This window comes from Chelonia mydas, chromosome 17, assembly GCF_015237465.2.
Source record: "Chelonia mydas isolate rCheMyd1 chromosome 17, rCheMyd1.pri.v2, whole genome shotgun sequence".
NCBI classification, from domain to species: domain Eukaryota; kingdom Metazoa; phylum Chordata; order Testudines; family Cheloniidae; genus Chelonia; species Chelonia mydas.
Genome location: NC_051257.2, coordinates 16,290,899 through 16,312,491, shown reverse-complemented (window position 1 = coordinate 16,312,491; position 21,593 = coordinate 16,290,899). Strand labels below are relative to the sequence as shown.

At 50.1% G+C, this 21,593-nt stretch overlaps 1 protein-coding gene across 10 annotated transcripts in view; it reads left to right on the top strand.

Annotated features, from left to right (window-relative positions):
• Window positions 1-9,914, top strand: part of CLIP2 (CAP-Gly domain containing linker protein 2) — a 151,485-nt gene extending 141,571 nt beyond the window's left edge. For all 10 annotated transcript variants that reach the window (XM_043531112.1, XM_043531115.1, XM_043531116.1 and 7 more), the window contains 2 exons: window positions 3,274-3,336; window positions 4,676-9,914. In XM_043531112.1, coding sequence (XP_043387047.1) covers window positions 3,274-3,336; window positions 4,676-4,687 — 75 coding nt within the window. In that variant the 3' untranslated portion in view covers window positions 4,688-9,914. The remainder of the gene's footprint in view (window positions 1-3,273; window positions 3,337-4,675) is intronic.
• Window positions 9,915-21,593: the final 11,679 nt, after the last annotated feature.

Sequence of the window (21,593 nt, the reverse complement as noted above, 5' to 3'; positions counted from 1 at the left end):
GACTGAACCCCCATCTCCTGAGTTTCAGTGCGGGAAGTTCAGGGGAACTTGCTTAAACAAGGGTTTAAGGATAAGGCCAAGGACTTTGACCCCGTAAATGGAGACCAGTGGGCACAATGGGATGCACTGAAACAATCATGGACTCTGGTTGTGCTTGGCTAGATACTGATTTTCAATGACAGGTTTCAGAGTAGCAGCCGTGTTAGTCTGTATTCCCAAAAAGAAAAGGAGGACTTGTGGCACCTTAGAGACTAACCAATTTATTTGAGCATGAGCTTTCGTGAGCTACAGCTCACTTCATCGGATGTAAGCCCATTCCACGCTGCTCTCTCCCTGACCTACAGAAACAATCATCCCTAAAACACAGTAGCCATTTTGGGGGGATCCAGCTCGCCGCTGTTTCCCCTTGTCTCTCAGCTGCACTGCCTTCACTTTGCAACACTCTAAAAAAGGAAATCGCTCATTACCACAAGATGCTGCTGCTTTCCCTTTGCAGGCTTATCAGCTGACATGCTCTGGACTCTCTTGACCGTGCATGGCTGGCCTCACAATTAGACAAGGAGTTGCAGGAGCTGCGATGTAATAGCACTGTCTCCATCTCATTGTCAAGTAATTGGCACTTTACTGTTGCTGTGGCCATGACTACAGCTAGGTATTAGCCTGTAATAAAAAAATCTCCACATACTGCATGTCTTTGGAGACCCTGATCTCATAGCTTTTCAGGAAATGACAAGGATTTGGCACTCAAGCTTCTTCTCAAAGAATTTGTAATAATTGCTCTGGGAGATTTTATTTAGTTTCTAGCAAATTACATTCCAGCTTATTCATTCCCAGCGACCTTGTACTCAGCGAAGTTCACGTCTAATTTGTAGTGTTGGATGCGGCTGCCACTCAAGGCACAGGCTGTGTGTCTTGTGCAGAGACTGGGGAATTTACTGTATTGCAGAAAAATGAGTGCCCTGTAAATGCCGGTATAGAGTAACCTGGGACGTGACTCCGGAGTAATTGATTGCCATGCAAGAAGCAATACCAAGTGCAGTTAGGAATGATCCCGGGGCAAATAGTTCCCTTCTAAAGGCTCAATCTGAATTTCTAGGATCTAAGCTTCCAAAACTCAGCCTGGCCTTTCTCTTCTCTCTAGCTGTGTCTGCCCGTAATCACTAGCTTCGTAGCCCTGATCCACTACTAGTTGTAGCAAGAGGGGAAGCTGTAGTGTAATGATAGTACCCGGAAAGATAATGGAGCAAATAATAAAGCAATCAGTTTGCAAACATCTAGAAGATAATAAGGTGATAAGTAACAGTCAGCATGGATTTGTCAAGAACAAATCATGTCAAACCAACCTGAGAGCTTTCATTGACAGGGAAACAAGCCTTGTGGATAGGGGGGAAGTGGTAGATGTGGTATATCTTGACATTAGTAAAGCTTTTGATACTGTCTCGTATGACCTTCTCATAAACAAACTAGGAAAATGCAACCTAGAGGGAGCTACTATAAGATGGGTGCAAAACTGGTTGGAAAACGGTTCCCAGAGAGTAGTTATCAGTGGTTCACAATCATGCTGGAAGGGCAAAATGAGTGGGGTCCCGCAGGGATCAGTCCTGGGTCTGGTTCTGTTCAACATCTTCATCAATGATTTAGATAATGGCATGGAGAGTACACTTATAAAGTTTGCGGATGATACCAAGCTGGGAGGGGTTGCAATTGCTTTGGAGGATAGGATAATAATTCAAAATGATCTGGATAAACTGGAGAAATGGTCTGAAGTAAACAGGATGAAATTCCATAAGGACAAATGCAAAGTACTCCACTTAGGAAGGAACAATCAGTTGCACACATACAAAATGGGAAATGACTGCCCAGGAAGGAGTACTGCGGAAAGGGATCCCCCGATCATAGTGGACCACAAGCTAAATATGAGTCAACAGCATTACACTGTTGCAAAAAAAGCGAACATCATTCTGGGGTGTATTAGCAGGAGTGTTGTAAGCAAGACACGAGAAGTGATTCTTCTGTTCTACTCGGTGCTGATTAGGCCTCAACTGGAGTATTGTGTCCAGTTCTGGGCACCACATTTCAGGAAGGATATGGACAAATTGGAGAAAGTCCAGAGAAGAGCGACAAAAATGATTAAAGGTCTAGAAAACATGACCTATGAGGGAAGATTGAAAAAATTGGGTTTGTTTAGTCTGGAAAAGAGAAGAGTGAGAGGGGACATGATAACAGTTTTCAATCACATAAAAGGTTGTTACAGGGAGGAGGGAGAAAAATTGTTGTTCTTAACCTCTGGGGATAGGACAAGAAGCAATGGGCTTAAACTGCAGCAAGGGCAGTTTACGTTGGACATTAGGAAAAACTTCCTAACTGTCAGGGTGGTTAAGCACTGGAATAAATTGCATAGGGAGGTCGCGGACTCTCTGTTGGTAGAGGTTTTTAAGAGCAGGTTAGACAAACACCTGTCAGGGATGATCTAGGTAATACTTAGTCCTGCCATGAGTGCCGGGGACTGGACTAGATGACCTCTCGAGGTCCCTTCCAGTCCTATGATTCTGTGATCTAGTTAAAGCTCCAGAGCCCTGTCTCCACTGTAACATCCACCCGTGCTGCCGTCAGCAATGCTTTTGGTGGTGGATTCACAGCTGTCAATCTTGTCAGTGTAGAAAGGGCTCTGAATGAAAGCTGGCATGCCAAAGCCATATGCTTCCAGCTGCTCCCGGCCCTCCTCTCCTGCTGGTTATATTGTAATTGCAAAGGATGAGGGCCCTGTTCTCGCTGCTAGAGAGCCACGATCAGCGTTTGACTTGGCTGTCGTTTTTAAAGGTAGAAACCAAAGCCTATTCCGCCTGGCTGACTCAGCTCTAGAGATGACAGGTGCTAAGTGGTGAACCCACACGCTTTCTGTAGTGCCTGGTATCCCGAAGAACTCAAAACACTTTGCAGATTAGCAAATCCAACAGCATGAGGCAATGCTACCCAGGAGCTGAGTGCAAAGAATGGGACCTTGCCCAGTTGAAACTACAGGGGGAAATTCCATCTCTAGGAAGAATGCAATTACCCTTCCCCCCTGGGGGATTTGGCCAGGATCCAGAGGTTAAGAATCCCTTGCCAAGAGCACCATGGGATCTTTAAATTCTAATTTCCCAGCATGCAGCAGTTAATATCAGATCTGTATGAAGGGGAGTTAGTTGTCACCTCAGATGTCAACGCTTCTGGGGAGTTTGATGCTTTTTATCAGTGCCCATCTTCAACCAAATCTCATCTGTTCTGTTACAGACTATTGGAAACTCGGGATCTGCTAATGGGATCCATCAACAGGATAAATCCCACAAGCAGGAGGTAGGTTATACAATACTGAGCTATTTGAATTAAAAAAGGCCCAGGCAGGACCTCTTTCATGGGGTCTCTGCCGTGCCAGGGGCACGTCTAACACTGAACTCATCCCCTGGAGCGTGGCTTTGACCATAACGTTCGACAGCAAGAACAGTTGGCTTTGCATAGCCCTCATTCCAGAGTGCGCTAGAACCAATTCCCTGGAGCAGCTGCACCCGCAGCTGGGACTGGCCTGAAACTGAAAGTACAGATTTCAGCTGTTGCTGGAGGCTTTGAAAACCTCTGGGTCCTAGAGCTTCCGATTTAAAAAAAAGAAAAGAAAAACCATGCAAAGAAATTGGTAATGTGCACACTGTGATGCCTTGGACTATTGACCTGGTGCAGCTAAGAAGTTCCATATACATCTTCTATATTGGACAGTTCTCCCAGATCAGCACTCATATGTCTCTCTTCACATGTCAGCACAAGTTAGAACCTTCCTCAGTTCATCAGATCTCTGTGTATTTCACAGTATGGACCATTATTGGGGGAAGCTTACTTTTATGCTCTCTCAGGTTCTCAGACCCGAGGGAGAAGGTCCAAGGTCTCAGAATTTTGTCTCTTCACTGGTAACATGGGTCAGATTGATTAAGTACCTGGTACCTTGCAGTGGCATGGCCATTTCACCATGGTTGAAGATTGTCCTTGTATGCAGAAAAATGACCATCATCCCCTCTTCGGACTCCTTCTTCTGAAGCATTAGGGATGGCCATGACTGGAGATGGGACATTGGACAGGAAGGGCCAGTTCTCTGAGATGGCAGCAGGCGTTTTCTCTCTCAGATGCTTCACTGACTGGTTCTTGCTCACATGCTCAGGGTCTAGGATTCGCCACGTGGGGGGGTCAGGAAGGAATTTTCCCCCAGGTCAGATTGGCAGCCACCTTGCCAGGGAGGATGGTTTTGCCATCCTCTGCAGTGTGTGGGTGCAGGTCACTTGCCAGGGTTATCTGGGTTTTTCTTGCTTATGCATTTCCCTGTCTTTGCAGTGGCCTTGTGCACTGGTGCACCTCGGTCCCCACTGTTCTCTGCCTGTGATACATAATGGTCAAGTCTCCTGTGGGCTGTAATACTTTGGTCTAATTTCAATTGTTGGGTTTAGTGTGCAGGTGCTGGATGGTGTTGGTGGCCTGTGATGGTGGACAGGAGATTAGACTAGATGAGCTGGCGATCCTATAACTGTATGGCTCTATGAAGTTTGCTGGCTTCTTTGGATAAATAGCCAAAGAGTCTGGTAATCTAGATTACCTTGATCACATATTCATTGCCAAGGCCTCTGTTTTCTTAACACAGTCTCATTTCTTCCAGGAGAAGCACTGATCGAGAAGAAGAGGTGGAGAGGACCATTTCATGCCAGTATCTTCTGCACACCGACAGGAAAAGGATGCACCTCCTAAAGACTAGCAACAGTATTTTCACTTTAAAAACAGGACTGTTTATAACGTACTAACTGACCTAAGTAGGACAATCCCCTGGTTCGTATTTTCCAAGACGAGCATCATTCCAGAAGGAGCGGTATGGCAACCTACCTGTGTAAAGATCCTTTTGTTTTGCTTTCTTATCCGTATCGGTTTTGACGGTGGAATTTGTATTGGCCAAGTGGACCCTCCATTCATCCCACCTGAACAATGTGGTCTTGCTGAGAGCTGATGGTGGCTGAAACTTCATCAGTGTTTCCTAGAACCCTAGAGGAAATGCAAAGCCGTTTGCTTGGGGCATTAGAAAATTCCTAAGTGTGCTCCCAAAGTCTGCACTCTCCCCCGCCAGGTAATCCCTGTCCCTCTCCCCCACCCACCCGCGTAGTATGAAGAACTACAGAAAAGGGTTGGCTGGGCTGGCTGTGCTCAAGCCAGTCAGCGTGGATTGTAGAAGACAAGCCTTTGGGACGGTCTTCCCCCTTTCCAGCATAGAAGACCTCCCAGCTGTAGGCCATGGAGACTCCACTTAGTACTGTATGATAGCACAGGGGGCACCTCATCTGATTTCAGGTGATATAATTTATTACAGCTATTTCTGAGTCAGTGCTTACTCTGAGTTGAAGAAGGGGAGGGAGCCGCTGGCAGGGGTGAGTACAGGTCTCCTTAGCCTCTCTCCTCCGAGAGATCTCTTAGCAGGACCGGCTGTGCCGGGGCCCAGAGCCAGGGCCCATGGGTGTGTTGTGGCATGTAGAGACGTACACAGCATCTGGCTAGAGCCTTTGTATGCCTGTTTGTGAGGGTCTGAGTAGAAAACACACACATAGGATGTAGTCGCATTGGACAGACGCCTCTAGGCTCTGATCCCTCTCCACTGCTATCCACAGAATTGTAATCACTAGCTGGAAGAGATGGGCTAGCCTAGCATTAGGCTGCCTTGGCGTTGCCCCTGCCATTCTCAGTTGTCTTTGGCTCTTCAGTACAATATCCGACAGGAGAGGGCTAACATGTTGCTGTGAGCATTCTTGCAAGAGTGCCTTATACCAGGGACTGAGGATGATATTGAAACAAAGGCCCCGTCTAGAGCAGGAGGGCTCCAGCTGTAACCAGAGCAGATTTCTGTTCTTTCCTCTGTTTGCTGGGCACCTCAGACTCCCCCTACTTCTTGTAAGTGGGAGTTCGGGGTGCAGGTTTGGGCCCCAAAACAACACTGAGGGTCACATTTTTAAAGCAGGAGCTCCAAGCCACGTGCACAGAAATCTAGGCACAACTGAGCACCCAGATTTGCACAAAAAACTGTTGCCATTGTGGGTGCAGAGAGCCAGTTGTGCACCTCTGTACCCATCTGCAATAACTGTCCATGCAGGAGGAGGAACCCCATTGCCTGTGTGTATTTGCACATGGACTTGCTCCCTATTCCAAGGGCTGTATTCTAGCCTCAGTCTTTGCACTAAACTCCCATTGGGCTGAATGGGATGATACTTGGGTGGAGCGAGGGTAGAATATGGTCTGAGGCAAACCCCTTGCTCTGAAAAGAAATATTCACCTTTCGATACCCTGGGACCCTAGGGAGCAGCAGCAGATTCTTAGGCTCCATTCAAACCCCTGATGGGGCTGGGGCGGCTTCCCAAGGGGGGCATCAGTACCTGGAATGTGGGGCAGGACTTGGATTGACATATTGCAGCACCAGTGAAATGACTAATGTTTAATGGGCAATCCTCTGGTTCTGGGGGAGAAGAGGCTCGTCATGGAAACAAACGGCTGTTCTTGATGCTGTTTGATCCTTCCCCCCACCCTCCTCCAAGGGAATTAGTTGCAGAATCCCTTTTCAGAGGTACACAAATCAAATTGTTTCCTATTTCTCTGGAAATGCAGCATTTTGGCCATATTTACCGTAATGCAGCCAAATGACATAAAGTTGTGAACAGCTCAGTCTCTTCTCTGGGCATCCCTGTGCCTCTCTGAAATGCCTAGATCAAGTCCACCGCTCTGCTCCTCTCTCCAGCTCTTTGCCGCACATCCTGGGCTAGTTCATGAGCTGGAGCTCCCGTGGACGTGGACAAGAGCTCCCAACATGGCAGGACACGACCGAGCTGTTGACTTCCTGTGAAGATGTGCCATTGCACATGAGCTGGGAATCTGGCCCTTCGTTTTCCTGTATGGTTTTTCTTCAGCCGCTTTTGGCTACTCTGAAATTCTCCAGCCACCCAGAGTCTGGGGCAGCTCGAGGCAAACTGGGGAAGAGTTTTGCCCCACCCGTCCAAGTCTCCTGCACGAGGGAAGCCACTAGACCTCTTGCCGGGCGGTGAAATAGAGTTAGGCCTTTTTCACCTGGTGGGGATGGTGGACACTGGATCTGTTTCAATGGCTGAGATAAGGAGGTGGGTTCAGGAAAGTGAGGCATGTTGGGAGAAGAAGCCTAAATTTGGTTAATGAGTTCAGAGGGTTAACGGGAGTTCAGGTGGGACAGGTCCTGCTGTGTGGAACCAGCACCCTCTACCTGCATAGAAGAACAAAGCACTAATCATTGCCTCAGGCTTGGATTTTCAAAGCACCTAAGGGACTTAGGAGCCAAAAGCCCATTGATAGACAGCCCAAGTGTAAAATGTCATAACCAAGCAAAACTAATGTACAGCAGGAGGTGCCATGTTGATCATTTGGGGGTGGTATTTTCAAAAGCACCCAGCACTGGCCGCCTGACTCTGCTGCCTCTGAAATTAATGGTCAAACGCCCAGTGACTTCAATGGGAGCAGTCAGGGCAGTGCCATGGGCTTTGGAAAATGCCTTCCAGGGCTTAGGGAAGGCAGCAGCCATGTGAGTGCCTAGGAGTTCCTGGGACTTATCAAGTGGGAAAGCCAGGGGGGGAGGGTTGATTTTTTAATTAATCTGTATTTATTTTCCATCTAGTTTGAAAGTAACATGCCTCCGTTATTTAAAGAGGATTAAATAGCAACTTTCTGCGTCGCTTTGCAACCCTCCTGCTTCCCCGGGTTCAAACAGGAGCTGCCCACTGGGAGGTGTGCACTGCGCCAGTCCTCTGCTGGTCTGAATGGGGCAAAGCTCTGAAGTGACTGGCACTGCCCTGATTGAAACCAGAGGAGAATTTGACCTATCAAGATATATCAGGCCAGTGCACCTGAGTCCATTCAGTTACGGGGAGAAGGGAGAAGAGAGCCTGCTTTGTAAACTGGCTTTGACTATCTTCTCAGGATCTAATGCTCTCTAGGATATAACTGAGGGCATAGTCTTTAAGGGGAGAGTAGCCTTCCAGGGAAAGGCCTTACCACAGCAATGGGCTGCACTGAATCACACGCTGTCCCGCAGGCTCTGAGTTTCCCCTTTTGGAAAGAGATCTCTGCATAGAGAGAAACAGCGTGGGGCAAACCTGTTCTCCTCGGACACGCCACAGCAGCCCCAGGCTCTGCCCCTGTGCACCCAGCCATATAGGATCAGCGCCCCATTTCCAGCTCGCCTTGCAGGCGGGAGAGTTACAACAGAAACAGATGCCCCTGCTCAGGAGAGCCCAGCCAGGAGCTGAATGCCTCTGGAATGCAGATCACACAGGGTGCATTTCCTCCCTGTGCGGCAGGGCCAGCATGAGGCCTGTGTGCCCGTGAAGTCCTGCAGAAGTGAAACAGGCACCAGAGACAGCGGCGAGGAATTTCCCTAGTGCCCACAGCTCATGCTGGCCCTCTGCTCAGGTGCTAGCTGCACCCGTAGATTTTTAGGAGACCAAATTAGAAAGAAACCCAGAAAGTGACAAGTCAGAGGGTCCCCTTCCACCACATTTATTTATAAGCTTCTCGCTACTTTGGCCCAGATACAGTGGTACATAAAGCACTCTGCAACATTCTGTGTAACTGGCATCATCAGTATTTTCCTGGGGGAGGGGGTCATCAAAGGGAAGTTATGCAGCCAACTCCCGTTGGCAGTCAGTAGGAGTTGAGAGCCTAGCTCCCATTTGAAAGTCTCTCCCATCAGCATTAATCCTAGTGATCTTGTTCAGAGCTTCAAATCTGAAGTAAGATAGGGGGCTGCTTTCTCCTCCGTGACCCCCACAGTTGTCTCCATTGCATGTTCCATGCTGGTATCGCACCCAGGGCTGTGTGCAGAATATGCCTTCATGATCAACAACTGCAGTGTGGGTGAGAGGGGAGAATTTTCCCTCTACAGTCAAGGGGTCTTGGGTGAGAGCTAGTTGCTTGGAAAAGCAGTGCTGAGCTGTCTGGTCCACCCATGCGCCCTTCCCATTCAAAGAGCAATTAAGGGCCTGCACAGTGGTTGAATCTGTAGGAATTATGAGTCCATGCTGTTGAAAATTGGGACTTTCTATCCATTGTATTACTTCAGTGGCTGGAAGAGTTTTTTGTTTTGTTTTCCCACTGAAGGCTGAGAAATCATCTGAAGAATAAAGTCTCCCTGCCAACTGGAGAGGCTCTTGAAGATCCAGGTTAGCAACCTTTCCCCTCATCCTAGCTAAAGAGAAATCTTACAAGCATTTGGATGGCAGTACTGGCTTTATCCTTTTCAGAGTTCAGAAAAGTGAAGCGGACACACAGTCCCATGCTAATACCCATGGGTCCTAAATTAATAGTCAGGACATACCAGCTACTGCCCCATCCCCTCCTCTGATCAGTTCCTTTGACTTTCAGTGGGTATGCATGATGGTTTCATGAAAACAAACAAAAAGATGCAACTGAAACCTTCACAAGATTCCAGGACCCCGTTGTTACAGCAGCTTTTAGCGGTTCACCACTATCTTGTAGGGAATTATTAATCCACTAAAATCTATAGGCCTCCATGTAAGTTACCAGAATAAAGGCGATAGTAGATGTATAAATGGATGATAACATTTTACCCAGACAGTATGTATTACAATTTTGTAGCTTAGTCATTTTTTGGCTATCGAATTTTGTGAGTAAGATAAAAAAAAAAAACGGTTTGACTGCAAATGTTTATTTTGTTATTTGATTCTTTTCCCTCCCCTTCCTATGTACAAACGCTGTACAAATCTGAGTCCACTGAGTGTAACTACAACAGATGTGTATTAATGTACCACAGACCCCAGTAGTGGCTTGCTAAAGTGTGGTGAGCTCATACTAAAACAATAAAACTTGTGGCTAAAGTCGGGCACGCCCGCCTCTTCCGTCCGAGAGAGTGCAGGCCCGGTGGTGCACGCTGGCTGGCGAATTGCCGGTCGGAATGTTAAAAGGTTCCTTCCCGACTGAGCAGACAAACGTCAGGGAAGGGATCACGCACACGGAAGGGGGGGCTTCGTGATCACAGGGCACCTCGCACCGAATTCAGGCCTGGCGTGAGTGATCTGGGTATCCTTCTTTGGGGCTGGATATTGCTAGACTTTATTGGATGGGCTGCGTGTCCCTGCTTGTGCTCCCATTGACCTCAATAGCAAAGCTCCCCCTGGCTTCAGTGGGAGCAGAAGTGAGTCCTGTGTCAGACTCACAACCGTAATTCAAGAGGGCCAGACTTCAGCTTGTGCATTGCCGGCGCTGGATTGCCCTGGCACATGCAGTCAAGAATAGGTGTGACTGGTGATCTCAGTCCAGTTTCCGGTGTTGCAAACCCCCAACTGGCCCCAGCCACTAGCTGGCAGTCTGAGCCGAGAAGCTGAAGGCTGAATTCTCCTCTGCCCCTTAGAGGTCGAGGTTCGAACACAGTGGGGTGCGGGGGATGCTTGTGCAGCTGCTGCCCTGCTCTGTCCATAGAGGCCTTTGGTTACTAGAGCTGTCAATTCAGCACCTTGCCCAAGCACTCAATTCACTTTCAGTTCTTCAGGGATCTTAAAATATGTATGAGGAGGGCGGGGAATGAATTGCAACCGTCACCTGTCAGCAATCTGGCATCGCTTCTTATGAAAATCAGCCTTACTGGTTGTCAAGGAGCCGATTTACACCGGTTCTTTGTGGATGCTAATGTTCATGTTACTATGTGTTTAATCAAATGCAGATATGGGAGCTAAGTAGGAATAAATGCATTGGAATTGCTCGGTTGCAGGAGCTGGAATTCAGTCGGGGATGCAAAGGTAAAGTTACGTGGAAAGGACTATGGGAAGGCCCCGCAGATGGAAAAACTAGGACGAAAGTGCTCGGCTCTCTGTTGGAAATGGCCGAAAAGTCTGGGTGGATCTGGAGGAGCAGAGAGACCAGATTTTCAGGGGGACAAAGTGTCAAGAGGGATTGTTGCTGTTTTCCAGGCAATGGTACCCGATTTGCTCACTTTACCTCTGTGCTTAGCCCAGCTCCTCCAGTGGGTGTTAGGTGCCTACATACCTTTGAGTGTCTGGGCCGGAGTGACTTTGCTGCGGGGTAGGGAGTAAAGTCCTACGTAATAATCAGTTTAACGGGCTGCAAAGATTGTTATTTTAGGTCATTGAAGCTCTGAAATTCTTCTTCTTTATATTCCTGTAGCACCTAGTGGCCCCAAGCAAGACTGGGATCCCATTGTGCTAGGAGCTGCATGCACACCTAGACGAGACGGACAAAGATGAGAGAGGAAACAGGTACACAGAGACGATGTGACTCGGTACCCTGAGTTCACATCAAAGGTCCTGCCCACTGGGCCACAAGCCCAGCTCACGTGGCCAGCTGTGAAAGGGGGACACACATGCTACAGGACAGGGGGAGGTGCCCGCCGCATTGCTCCCCCGGGTCCGCACTTCTGGACAGGGCCCAGGCATCACCCACAGCAGCAGACTCCCCAAAGAGGGTCTGCAGAAGCCCAGGAGCCATCTCCCCCGATGCAGGGCTGGGCAGGCACACTGCATCTTTGGAAAAGGCCAAATCAGCGGGCCTCAGAGCAATACGTCAGGGTGCTGACCTCAGCACGGGCAGCGATGTAAAGCCATGACTCACCCTGTGGGTTTTGGTGCCAATGGGATTTTTGCAAACAGCCCTCCTGAGCCTCTACAATTGGTTGCAGCACTCCCGCCCATCACCCCCTTGTAGTTGTAGTCAGTGGGCCAAAGCACATGGATAACACTTGCAAGATTTGGCCCTAAAGGGAAGGAAGAGGGGCTTGCCCAGCGTGTGGATTGGTGAGATTGCTGCCAGCTTCTCAGGTGTGTGCATTGGCTCGGTGGTGCGATGCTGCTCACTAGGCGGGCATCTTACTGCAAAAAAACCCAGCTCATTCTGTTGTGTGACCTCGGAAGGATGACTGGGCTGAGAGACCTGAGTGCCAGTGGGACTTCCTCACCCCATCGGCTTCAATTAACTGGTCTGATGGAACCCCGGGCCGGGCTGGAACAGCTCCCAAAGGATCAGGCTGGCGTTCGCAGAAGGGCTCCGGATGCTGAGCATGGTGGAGCATCGCAATGGAGCTGCCAAAGACCGAGCTCTTCTAACATCTGGCCCAGTCTGGGCAAAGTCACTCACTGGACCTACAAGCTGGGACTGGCTGACAGGGGAGGGATCACTCAAAATCGCCCTGTTCTGTTCATTCCCTCTGAAGCATCTGACCCTGGCCACTGTTGGGAGACTGGCTCCTGGGCTACCTGGACCATTGGTCTGACCCAGTATGGCCGATCTATACTGTGTCTGAGCATTCAGTGTAACTGGCTGCTCGGGGGCCCGAGGGGGCCCAGACTGAGGAAGGTTTTCACTCCTGTGTTGGTGTCAATGATGGGTTCCGGTTATCTCGCCTCCAGGCTTGAGTGAAGGCTCTCCCGCTGGCCTGAGCGCCGCCCTCGCTCTGCCGCCCCATGGGATGTCCTGGAGGGGGTCAGGGAAATGGAGATTAGAGACTGGCGGCCATGGGGCAGCCTCGCTGTGCGGCGGGTGTTAGCGCACTGGGTCAGTAGGTGCCCGTGTGCTGTGGGCCGGGCCGCTCACCCACAACAGCACCGAGTGAAGTCAGCCAGGCCTCCCCTGCCACCCACAGCAGGAGCAAAGCATCAGCCATGGCGTGGGGTGGGAGACTGAGCTCTGCCTTCCGGGAGGCTCTTGTTGCCAGGGCCAAAGTAAACCTGACCAAGGGGGATTTCAAATCCAGTTCTCTCGCATGAGCGGACACAGCAATCAACTGACGGCGTTTCCAACACCCCCGTTCCCGGAGCAGGTGAGCACCTCCTGAGCCCCCCATAGCGAGGAATCCTATCCTGCTGGGAAACTGAGGCATAAATGGAAGGAGGGAGCAAAGAATTGCACCTGGATTTTCCAAGTCCGTACTGGGTCAGCCTTCCGCCATCAAACAGTACTTGGGTGCTGCCGGCCAGCTTCCCCCTGTAGGACCGAGAGGGTGACCGCTCTTGTTCCTGTTCCAATACTGGGCTGAAGGCCTCTGCCGTGAGCCCCATGGGCACTGCCTGGGCTCGGGGCTGTGTCACGACGGCGCTCACGGGAATGCCAAGGGAGGGGAAACGCCCGTGAGCCGTGACAGTCTCTTACACTCACGGTGAAGAACGAGCCATCAGCAAAGAACGCCCAGGAGAAAATCTGCTACATTCAAACACCAGCAGCCCCCTCCCCATCTAACCAAAGGCTCGTCAGAGAACCTGGCATCCAGTTGTGACTGAACCTCCTCTGTGCAGCCTAATGCGCCGTTTAGGAACTTGGGCTTGCCAATGCTCTGAATAGCCGCTGGGGGGCGCTGTGGCCCTTCATAAACTAGAGCCCTTGTTTTCGAAGGGATAACAGGGCAGCCCCATGTGTAAAATCCCAGCCCTGGGTGCTGCTACGTGCCGCTATAGCCCTAGAAGAAAGCTGATTAAGTCGTTACTAGCAGAACCTTTCCATACACTTTTAGTTTGAAAAGACTTGCTCTTCCGTTATCTTAATCTCGGAAGGATCCTGGAGCATGAAAACTTCTCTTTGTAAAACAGCTACAGCATGAGAAGAACGGGAGTAACTGCCACTTCGTTACCCTATCTTTCTGCCTCAGCCCTGCGTTGGAACAGCGGCTGGGGCCCCATGGGTGCTCGCCCTCCAGGCCCCATTCAGCCCACGGCTTCCCTGCTGGAGCTGTTGACATGGTGGGTAGGGTTCACTGGAGAATACTGATGGAGATTCTCCATTGTGTGGACAGCTGTCCCCTAGGTAGACTTGACATCACCAATTAATTCCCTTCCCCTCCCCCCTCCCCCCATCAAACAGCCATCAATGCTCCCCAGAGCAGGGTAGGGCCATTATGTAACCTCCCCAGCATCTCTGGATAGATAGGTGTGATCAGGTTTGGCAAACCTACAGCCAGACTTCAGGGGAAAGGACTTCAGGAGGGCAGAATAGCAAAGGGCAAGAATCACCAACTCCCTGCTCAGGGGAAGGTGACTTAAAATCTCATCCTTTATTTAACTCCACTTTGCAATTCATCAAGTGCCTATTTACCGTTCAGGGCCTGTGCACTTGGCAGTCCTTACGGATAATGCTGTCGCACAAGCCGTTGTTTGCAGACATGCGTTTCAGTGCTGTTAATCGAACAGGGAAGATAAATAAAACATGAGGTTTAAAGATGCCTAAATCACAGTGGGGGAGTAGATAAGCTCTTCAAACAAAAATATTTCATTTTATTTCCATTATAGCATCAAGCCAAGGAGCTCGAGCCTTCTGCCTGTTAAGATAAGTATGGCATTAGGGATGCCCAGTTTAACGATGCAGGGCCCAAGCGCACATGAACAATGGTGCGTTCCCATGGCTAAATAGGCTGCAGGATCAGATACTGCGGTGATGGGCAGCAATACAAAATCCTAAGGCAGACGATAGGATTGGGTAGGTGTACGTGGGATGGCTCCTTGCTAGAGAACCACACTGCTGCAGTGCCTATAAACATTCCCAAACCACCTCTGCTTGGGCATGAGAATGAGGCACAAGTGCTAGCGTGCAGGGCCGGGCACGAACAGGGCGTGTTTCGTAATCAGCGTGCCAACCTCTGTTTAAAGGGCACCTTTTTAAATCTTCCCAGCGCAAAGGTACATTCCTGCCCCTCGTTTAGCAGCCTTCCATGTATGCCTTTGCAGGATCGATCCCTTTCGCTTCCATGCCCCCCAGATCAATCATATTGGTAATGATTATGTCAACCTGCTGGGGAAGGCCAACGGGCCCTCTGACTCTGCTTGGGAATGAGTTTAACACACTGCTAGGATCAGGCTGTAAAGCGTCTGGATCAGGAGCCCAGTTTGTGGTTGAATAGCAGATACGGCTGCTATGGGGTAGGGAGAGAGCCATATCCTGCGCCTTCTCAGGGGGCCAGACTCCATAAGCCACTAGGGCTTTTCCAGCACTCATCTGCAGGATACCATGAAGAAGGAGAGCCTGTAGCTGACAGTCGGATGAACACAAGAAGTCTGATCTGTCCCAACCCTCGCTGGCAGTCCCGCTGGGTTGGCGGCTCTGTGCAAAGGCCGGCTCTGGGATTTGCAGGTCCGTGGATTCCCGTTGTTGCTGTCATAGGGTGAAATGGCACAGGCCCTGCTCAGCACCAAACCACCCCAGACTGACTCTGTATTGAGATATTGTTCGGCCCAGAGGGTTGTACAGGAGAGCGTAGGTAAGAGCTGAACTATCATTACATTAAAAAAGGCCCACTAGACCAGCGAGCCGCTAGAGTCCATGGGCTTTTTATGTAACTCCTTTGGGGTTTAGAGAGCATGGCCCCTTTAAATCTTTTTCCAGGGGTGGGGGGCAGTGCTGCTTGTTACAGAAGGAGGAAGTGTTGTGAGACAAAGAGAGAGGGGGGAGACAGGGTGTGTGGCTGGAGCTGCAGGCAGAAGGGCTGCAGCAAGCAGGCCCTCACAGAGTGAGGCAGCGAGAACCTGCCCAAAGCCCGGGAGGGACAGAGCAGCCGCCAGGAGGAGCACTGTGCCAGGGAGGAATCGCCTGAGGAGGACAAACCGGAGCCGAACCCAGTATCGCTGCTGCCCAGAGCTGCAGGGGGCTGCCAGTACTGGCGCTTGTGACCTTTGTTGGGCATAAGGAGGGAGGCTGTTAGCTAGTTAAGTGGGGACGTGGTCGCTGGGTGTGGCTTTGCAGAGAGTGGCAGAAGAGGGCACCAGAGGGGTTTGCTGGGGAAAGTTCACTGGCGCTGAAGATGACGGGAGCACCCAAGACTCACCACCGGACTGGAACGCTGCCCAGGACTCCTGAACTCTGTGTGCAGACACATTGCTCGGTGTCTGCCCTTTCAGACTGCGGTACCACGGGGCCTGTGGGGGCTTGTGTTGAATGCAACCCTGTTCTACTGCTCCCCCTATATTTCCCCCTGTTGTTTTTCCCCTCTCATCCCCCTGTCAATAAATATTTCCCTTTCCCATATTCTTTTTGTGTGTGTGTGTGTGTGTGTGTGTGTGTGTTTTCTGAGGGGTTTGGAACAGGTGCCCCTGAAGTGGAAGGGACTTTCACCCCTGCACGTGCGTTTTCATTGCCAGAGCTGCCTGCAGAGCAGACTCCATCTTGGCCATGAGAGCGCTAAAGTTACAGTTAATATACATAGCCTGAACCACATGAATTTTACAGCAAAAATACTATTACCAAAGAGGCAGAGTGATCTAGTGGAGTGAGCACAGGGCTAGTCACCATGAAGTCCCGAGTTCTAATCCCAGCTCTGCTGCTAACTCACTGGATGCCATTTAGGAGTTTAAATCCCATTGACTGCCAATGGGACTTTGGCTCTTAAGTCCCGAAATCCCTTTGGAAAAATGAGATTTTAGGCTCCTAAATCAGGTGTTGCAATGCTGAGTGCTGCAACCCCTAAACACCTTTACAGATCCAGGCCTTGACCCCTCTTTAAAATGGGGACAATGAGCCTGCACTGGGTTTGTTCTCCTTCCCTAGCAGCGTTGCGATAGGTGGCACCGGAGAGAAGATAAAAAGGCAATTGCAATCAACTGCTACTGTGCCGTACTGGAGCTGTAGCTGCCTTAGGGCTTGGTGGGCGTAAAGACATGGTCTCATCGTCTAGGTTCTAATGTCTGTGATGATGCATCAGAACTTGTCTGCTGCGCATGGGCATTACTATTGCGATTTATTATTTGTGTTGTGGTAACTTTTAGGAGCCCCAACATGGCCCAGGACCCCATTGCGCTAGGCGCTGTACAAATACAGAGCAAAAAGATGGTGCCCACCCCAAACAGTGTCCACTCTAAGTAAATTGTGAGGCTCATGTTTCTGCAGCAGTTTGCGGGTAAGGGGCAAGTACTATTATTAAAATAGTTTAAAGGGACACCTGGCACAAAAAGGGATGATTTGATGCATCTGAAAGCAATGGGCCTAATTCTGATCTCACCCACGCTGGTTTCCCTCAGTGTAACTCTACTGACTGTGGAGTTACTGCTGATTTACACTGGGTACGTGGGATCAGAATGAGGCCCGGTGTTTCCAAAGAGATGAAACTGGTCAAGTCCCATTCCAGATCCATTAACGGGGCAGCCGCTGCTGTCCATTCTAACCTGAACTACCCAGCGCTTGCTAGCTGGGAAGCAGCTCCTGTGAAAGGTACCGGTGCCTCCTAGCTGACAGGGTGAAGTCCTGTTCTGGATGCGAGCTCAATCTGTGTGGAGGTATTAGCATTCCTCTGAGCCCTGTCAGGCTGGCTTAGCCAAAGTGCCAGGGGCTGCCCTGCCCTCTCTTTCCAGGGTACCACTTGGTGACCAAGAGCTGGCTGGCTCAGGCCGTGGCAGCGACTCGGACACTCTCAAACGCACACCAAGCCGTGCTCACCCGGTGAGCCAGGGCTGTCAGTCCGAGTGATGGAATCGCGTTGGCTCAGAGCACAAGGTTCAGGTTGGGACTAGAGGTGGATGTGGAAGCGGTGCGTGAGGTGAAATGGCCTGAATTGGCCATTTGGGGGTGACTGCACCTGCCTAGAGAGAGACCTGCTGGGAAGGGGCCGAGAGCATAGACCCAGCAGAGTATGAGGCGCTGCCCCTGGGAGGTGGCAGGGTGCTCGGCTGTCTCCTGTCAGAGGCATGGCACAAGTGTGTGCAAGCAGGAGACGTATCCAAACCAACCCAAGAGGTGTTTCCCGCCTGAAACGCACACATGACCCATTGGCAATGCCCTGCCTGTGCACTACGGGGCCGGTGCAAGTGGCATCACATCTTGGAAAGAGCAGGGAATTTAGGGGAGAATATTCCAGGGTGGGGTGTCAAGGGCGTACCCCTTTTTCCATTCAGAAAGCGCTGCTTCAGGCTGAACTGCAGCAGCCCCTCAGAGGTCCCTGATACCCTGGCCAGGTCTGTGCCTCTAGGCCGTGAGTCTGTGTCAGGAGTATCAAACATCAGCCTAACTGACACACTGAGGTGGCCCTCACGAGCCAGCTGGATTCTGCAGAATCTATTTTCGGGGTTGCCAAGAAACCCTTCCAAATGTGACCCAGGCCTAACTGATGCAGTGCGGCCCTGCCTACTCAGGGAGTTTTTGCACTGACGTAGCTATGCCAATCTAGCTGCGCCAATGCAAACCCCTAGTGTAGAGGACTTGCACTGTGCAAAAAAGTGACTTGCACAAGTGCCATTTATGTGAGCCACACTGATAATGGTGCTGGTCAAGTCTTATACCTGCACTAGGGGATGCCTGCACAAGGGGTTTGCACTAGTGTAGCTACACCAGTGCAAAGAGCCCCCGGACAGGACCAGACCTGAGTCTGCAGGCAGCCTGAAGCAATGACTTGCTGAGGTGTGAACTCCCCCCACTACTGTTTATCTCAATAGGGTGTTAACTCTAATAACAGATAACACAAACACAGATGTAGTGACCACAGAAAGGCCATATTCTCCCCTTGATCTTTGAACAGCACTTCGTTTGGTATGGATAGAGGGTTGTATGAGCCCTAAATATATACCTAGGGCCATGGACCAGAATTAAAAGTACAGTTCAGCCCTCTCCACAGACTGAATTTGACATCCCTGGGCTATATATTGAAAACGCAGGGGCTGAGGAATTTGGATTGATTGAGCACAGCAGAATTTAGGGCCTAATACTTAAATCACAGCGCGAAGAGCTGCCCTCACCATTGTGAATGTATTTCTTCCCTCCCCCTCCACTGCTCTCTAATGAGCATCCGTGCCAAAAGAGCTAATTTCCTTGCAGAACAAAAAAGTCGCCTGAATACATTTGGAAGCTGTGTTGCACTATCAGAGTAATCAGAATTTAATTTGATGTAGTCAGGGCTCCGAAAGATGTTATCAGGGGGAACATCAAAGATAGATTCCTGTGCTTGGAAATGCTGCTGGAATACTTAGTCTGGATTTCTCATTGTATGGAGGACTTTGAAAATATCCCTCTGCATAACAAACAAAAAAAAAGAATATTAAGTGTATTTGCAAATTAATGCCTTTTGTAGCTGAACAAAAGCCACTGTCAAACTACCTGTTTTACATGTCTGGGACTTTCTCTAATTAAACCATAATTATACAGTTTTGTTGTGTCTCATCATTTCTGCACTTGGAAGAATTAAAACTGAGATTTATTTCCATGCGTGTTGCACAACATCAGGCTGGAGGTCTCTGATCCTGCAATGAGAACCTGAGCCCATTTAAGTCCCTGGGGCTCCGAAGGGTATGCAGGGATCTGCCCATGCTGAACTCATTGCAGGAGTGGGGCCTATATTTTTATTTGATATCTTGTTTCTGTGTCATGTCATAGAATCATAGAAATGTAGGGCTGGAAGGGACCTCAAGAGGTCAGCTAGTCTATCCACCTGTGCTGAGGCTGGATTAAGTATACCTAGACCCAGGGTTCTCAAACTTCATTGCACCGTGATCCCCTTCGGACAACAAAAATTATTACACGATCCCAGGATGGGGGGACTGAAGCCTGAGCCTGCCCAAGCCAGGCTGCCCTGAGCTGGGGGGGTTAAAGCCAAAGCCCAAGCGCCACCACCCTGGGCAGGGGGGCCAAAGCTGAAACCCAAGAGCTTCAGCCCCAGGTGGGAGGCCTGTAATCTGAGCTCCAGCACGCAGGGCTGAAACACTTGGTCTTCAGCTTTGGCCCAGGGCGGTGGGTTTGGGCTTTGGCCCTGGGCCCCAGCAAATCTAACACCAGCCCTGGTTAAAACGGGATCATGATCCAGTTTGGGGTCCCGACCCACAGTTTGAGAATCACTGACCTAGACCATCCCTGACAGGAGTTTGTTTAATCTGCTCTTCAAAACCTCCACTGACGGGGATTTCACGACCTCCCTAGGTTACCTCTTCCAGTGCTTAACTCTCTTTACAGCTAGAAAGTTTTTCCTAATATCCAGCCTACATCTGCCTTGTTGCAAACTGAGCCCATTACCTCCTTGCCGCTATACGCCATCAACAGCTCTCATGATATTGGCAGTGAAGCCTCAGTTCCCCTGAACAAATGATTTGATCAGAATCTCAACTTTTGTTTTTTGAAAAAGCAAGTTTCTAGCCCTGGTGGTTGCAGAGAAAGGCTTGGAAACGCGACCCAAGTGCACTCTAATGGCGCAACCTCTTGTTAGATCTAGTCACGGTTTTGTATTAAAAACAAAAATATAATTGAAAACAAAAATCAGGAAGGAAATCAAACGAGCCCTACATTTATTAGTTTACTTATTGTAAATATTAGGGTTTTTAAGCCAATCTTGTGGCTTCTCTGTAACCGAACTTCTGCCTCTCGAACACTGGCAGTTGTCAATGCAGTTTATGAGCTTTTTTTAAAGTGCAGCTCTGCCCTGAAAAGTGAAAAGGTAAAAATGGGATCAGTTTACCTCCCTTTATTTGCAAAAACCAATCTGCTTAGCGTTTTTGTCCCTTTCAGCTCCAGTGAGCCCTGCAAAGCTGACCCAGCTCTGGGCGGCAAAGCTGAGCGCTATTTCTCCTTGTGCTCATCAGCAGAGCTGTTTATTAATTCCTGTCAGGGACAACTGTGCGAACCCAGCAATGGCAAACGGACTGGAAGTGGGTCGATCAGGGCATCGCTGGGAGATAATGGAGCCCAGGGGTAACCGGGGGCCTGGTTTGGCACACGTAATATTTAGGAGCAGTGCTGGTGCAGCTAAAGGGAAGAACCCAGTTTGACCACCACAGCCGAGGCTGAGTTCGCAGGCCCAGGCACCTCGTAAAACAGCAACACCCAGGTCCTTTCACTTGCAAACAGAGCGCACTTGCTCTGGACCCATCGGCAGATGATAAACAGGGAACGTTCTAGAACATTTTCTCAGAGCAGAACCGTGCTTGACCCCCACCCCCCCCACAGCCTTGATTGTCCCAAGCAGACAGCACTCAGATGCCATGCTTCAAATGGCTGCTTTCCCTGATCTGCCTGGAGCTATGGGTGTTGTGTGTCAAGATGGCAATGGGAGGGGAGGCTCTGGCTTCTGTGAGGGAAGAGCAGAATAGGTGGCAGGCAGCTTCTGTCTCCTGTGTGCCTGCCGCGGCCGCCCTCTTCCGCTCTCCGTAGGGGTGCCGCAGCCCCTTGTTACAAGGGACAGCCCTGATTTTTTCACATCTTTACAACAAGATTGGGAGTTGCTGAGTGCTGCAAAAAGCACCAAGAAACACCCCTGGCTTGTTGTTTGTTTGTTGAGTAGGGCTTGTTGTTATTGATAATATAGTATCGGGAGGAGGCGTGGGGCGGGGCGCTAAGAAAAGCCCCTTATTTTTGAAATACAGTGTTGGCAACTCTACCACGGCCGGGGCTCAGTCCGTGTGGGGCCAGGCAGCTGCCGGTGTAGGTGTGCCACGCTGCTTGGGTTCTTTTCCTTGCCCTCCAACTTCTCAGCACCCCTAACTGCTGCTGCTGACTCCCGCCAGCCTCCCTCTGCTCCTGAAACGTAGCCAGCGGTTAGCGGGTTAGCGTGGCAGACAGCAGCGCTTTGGCTCCCGGTCGCCTATGGATTTAAATCTTCTCCC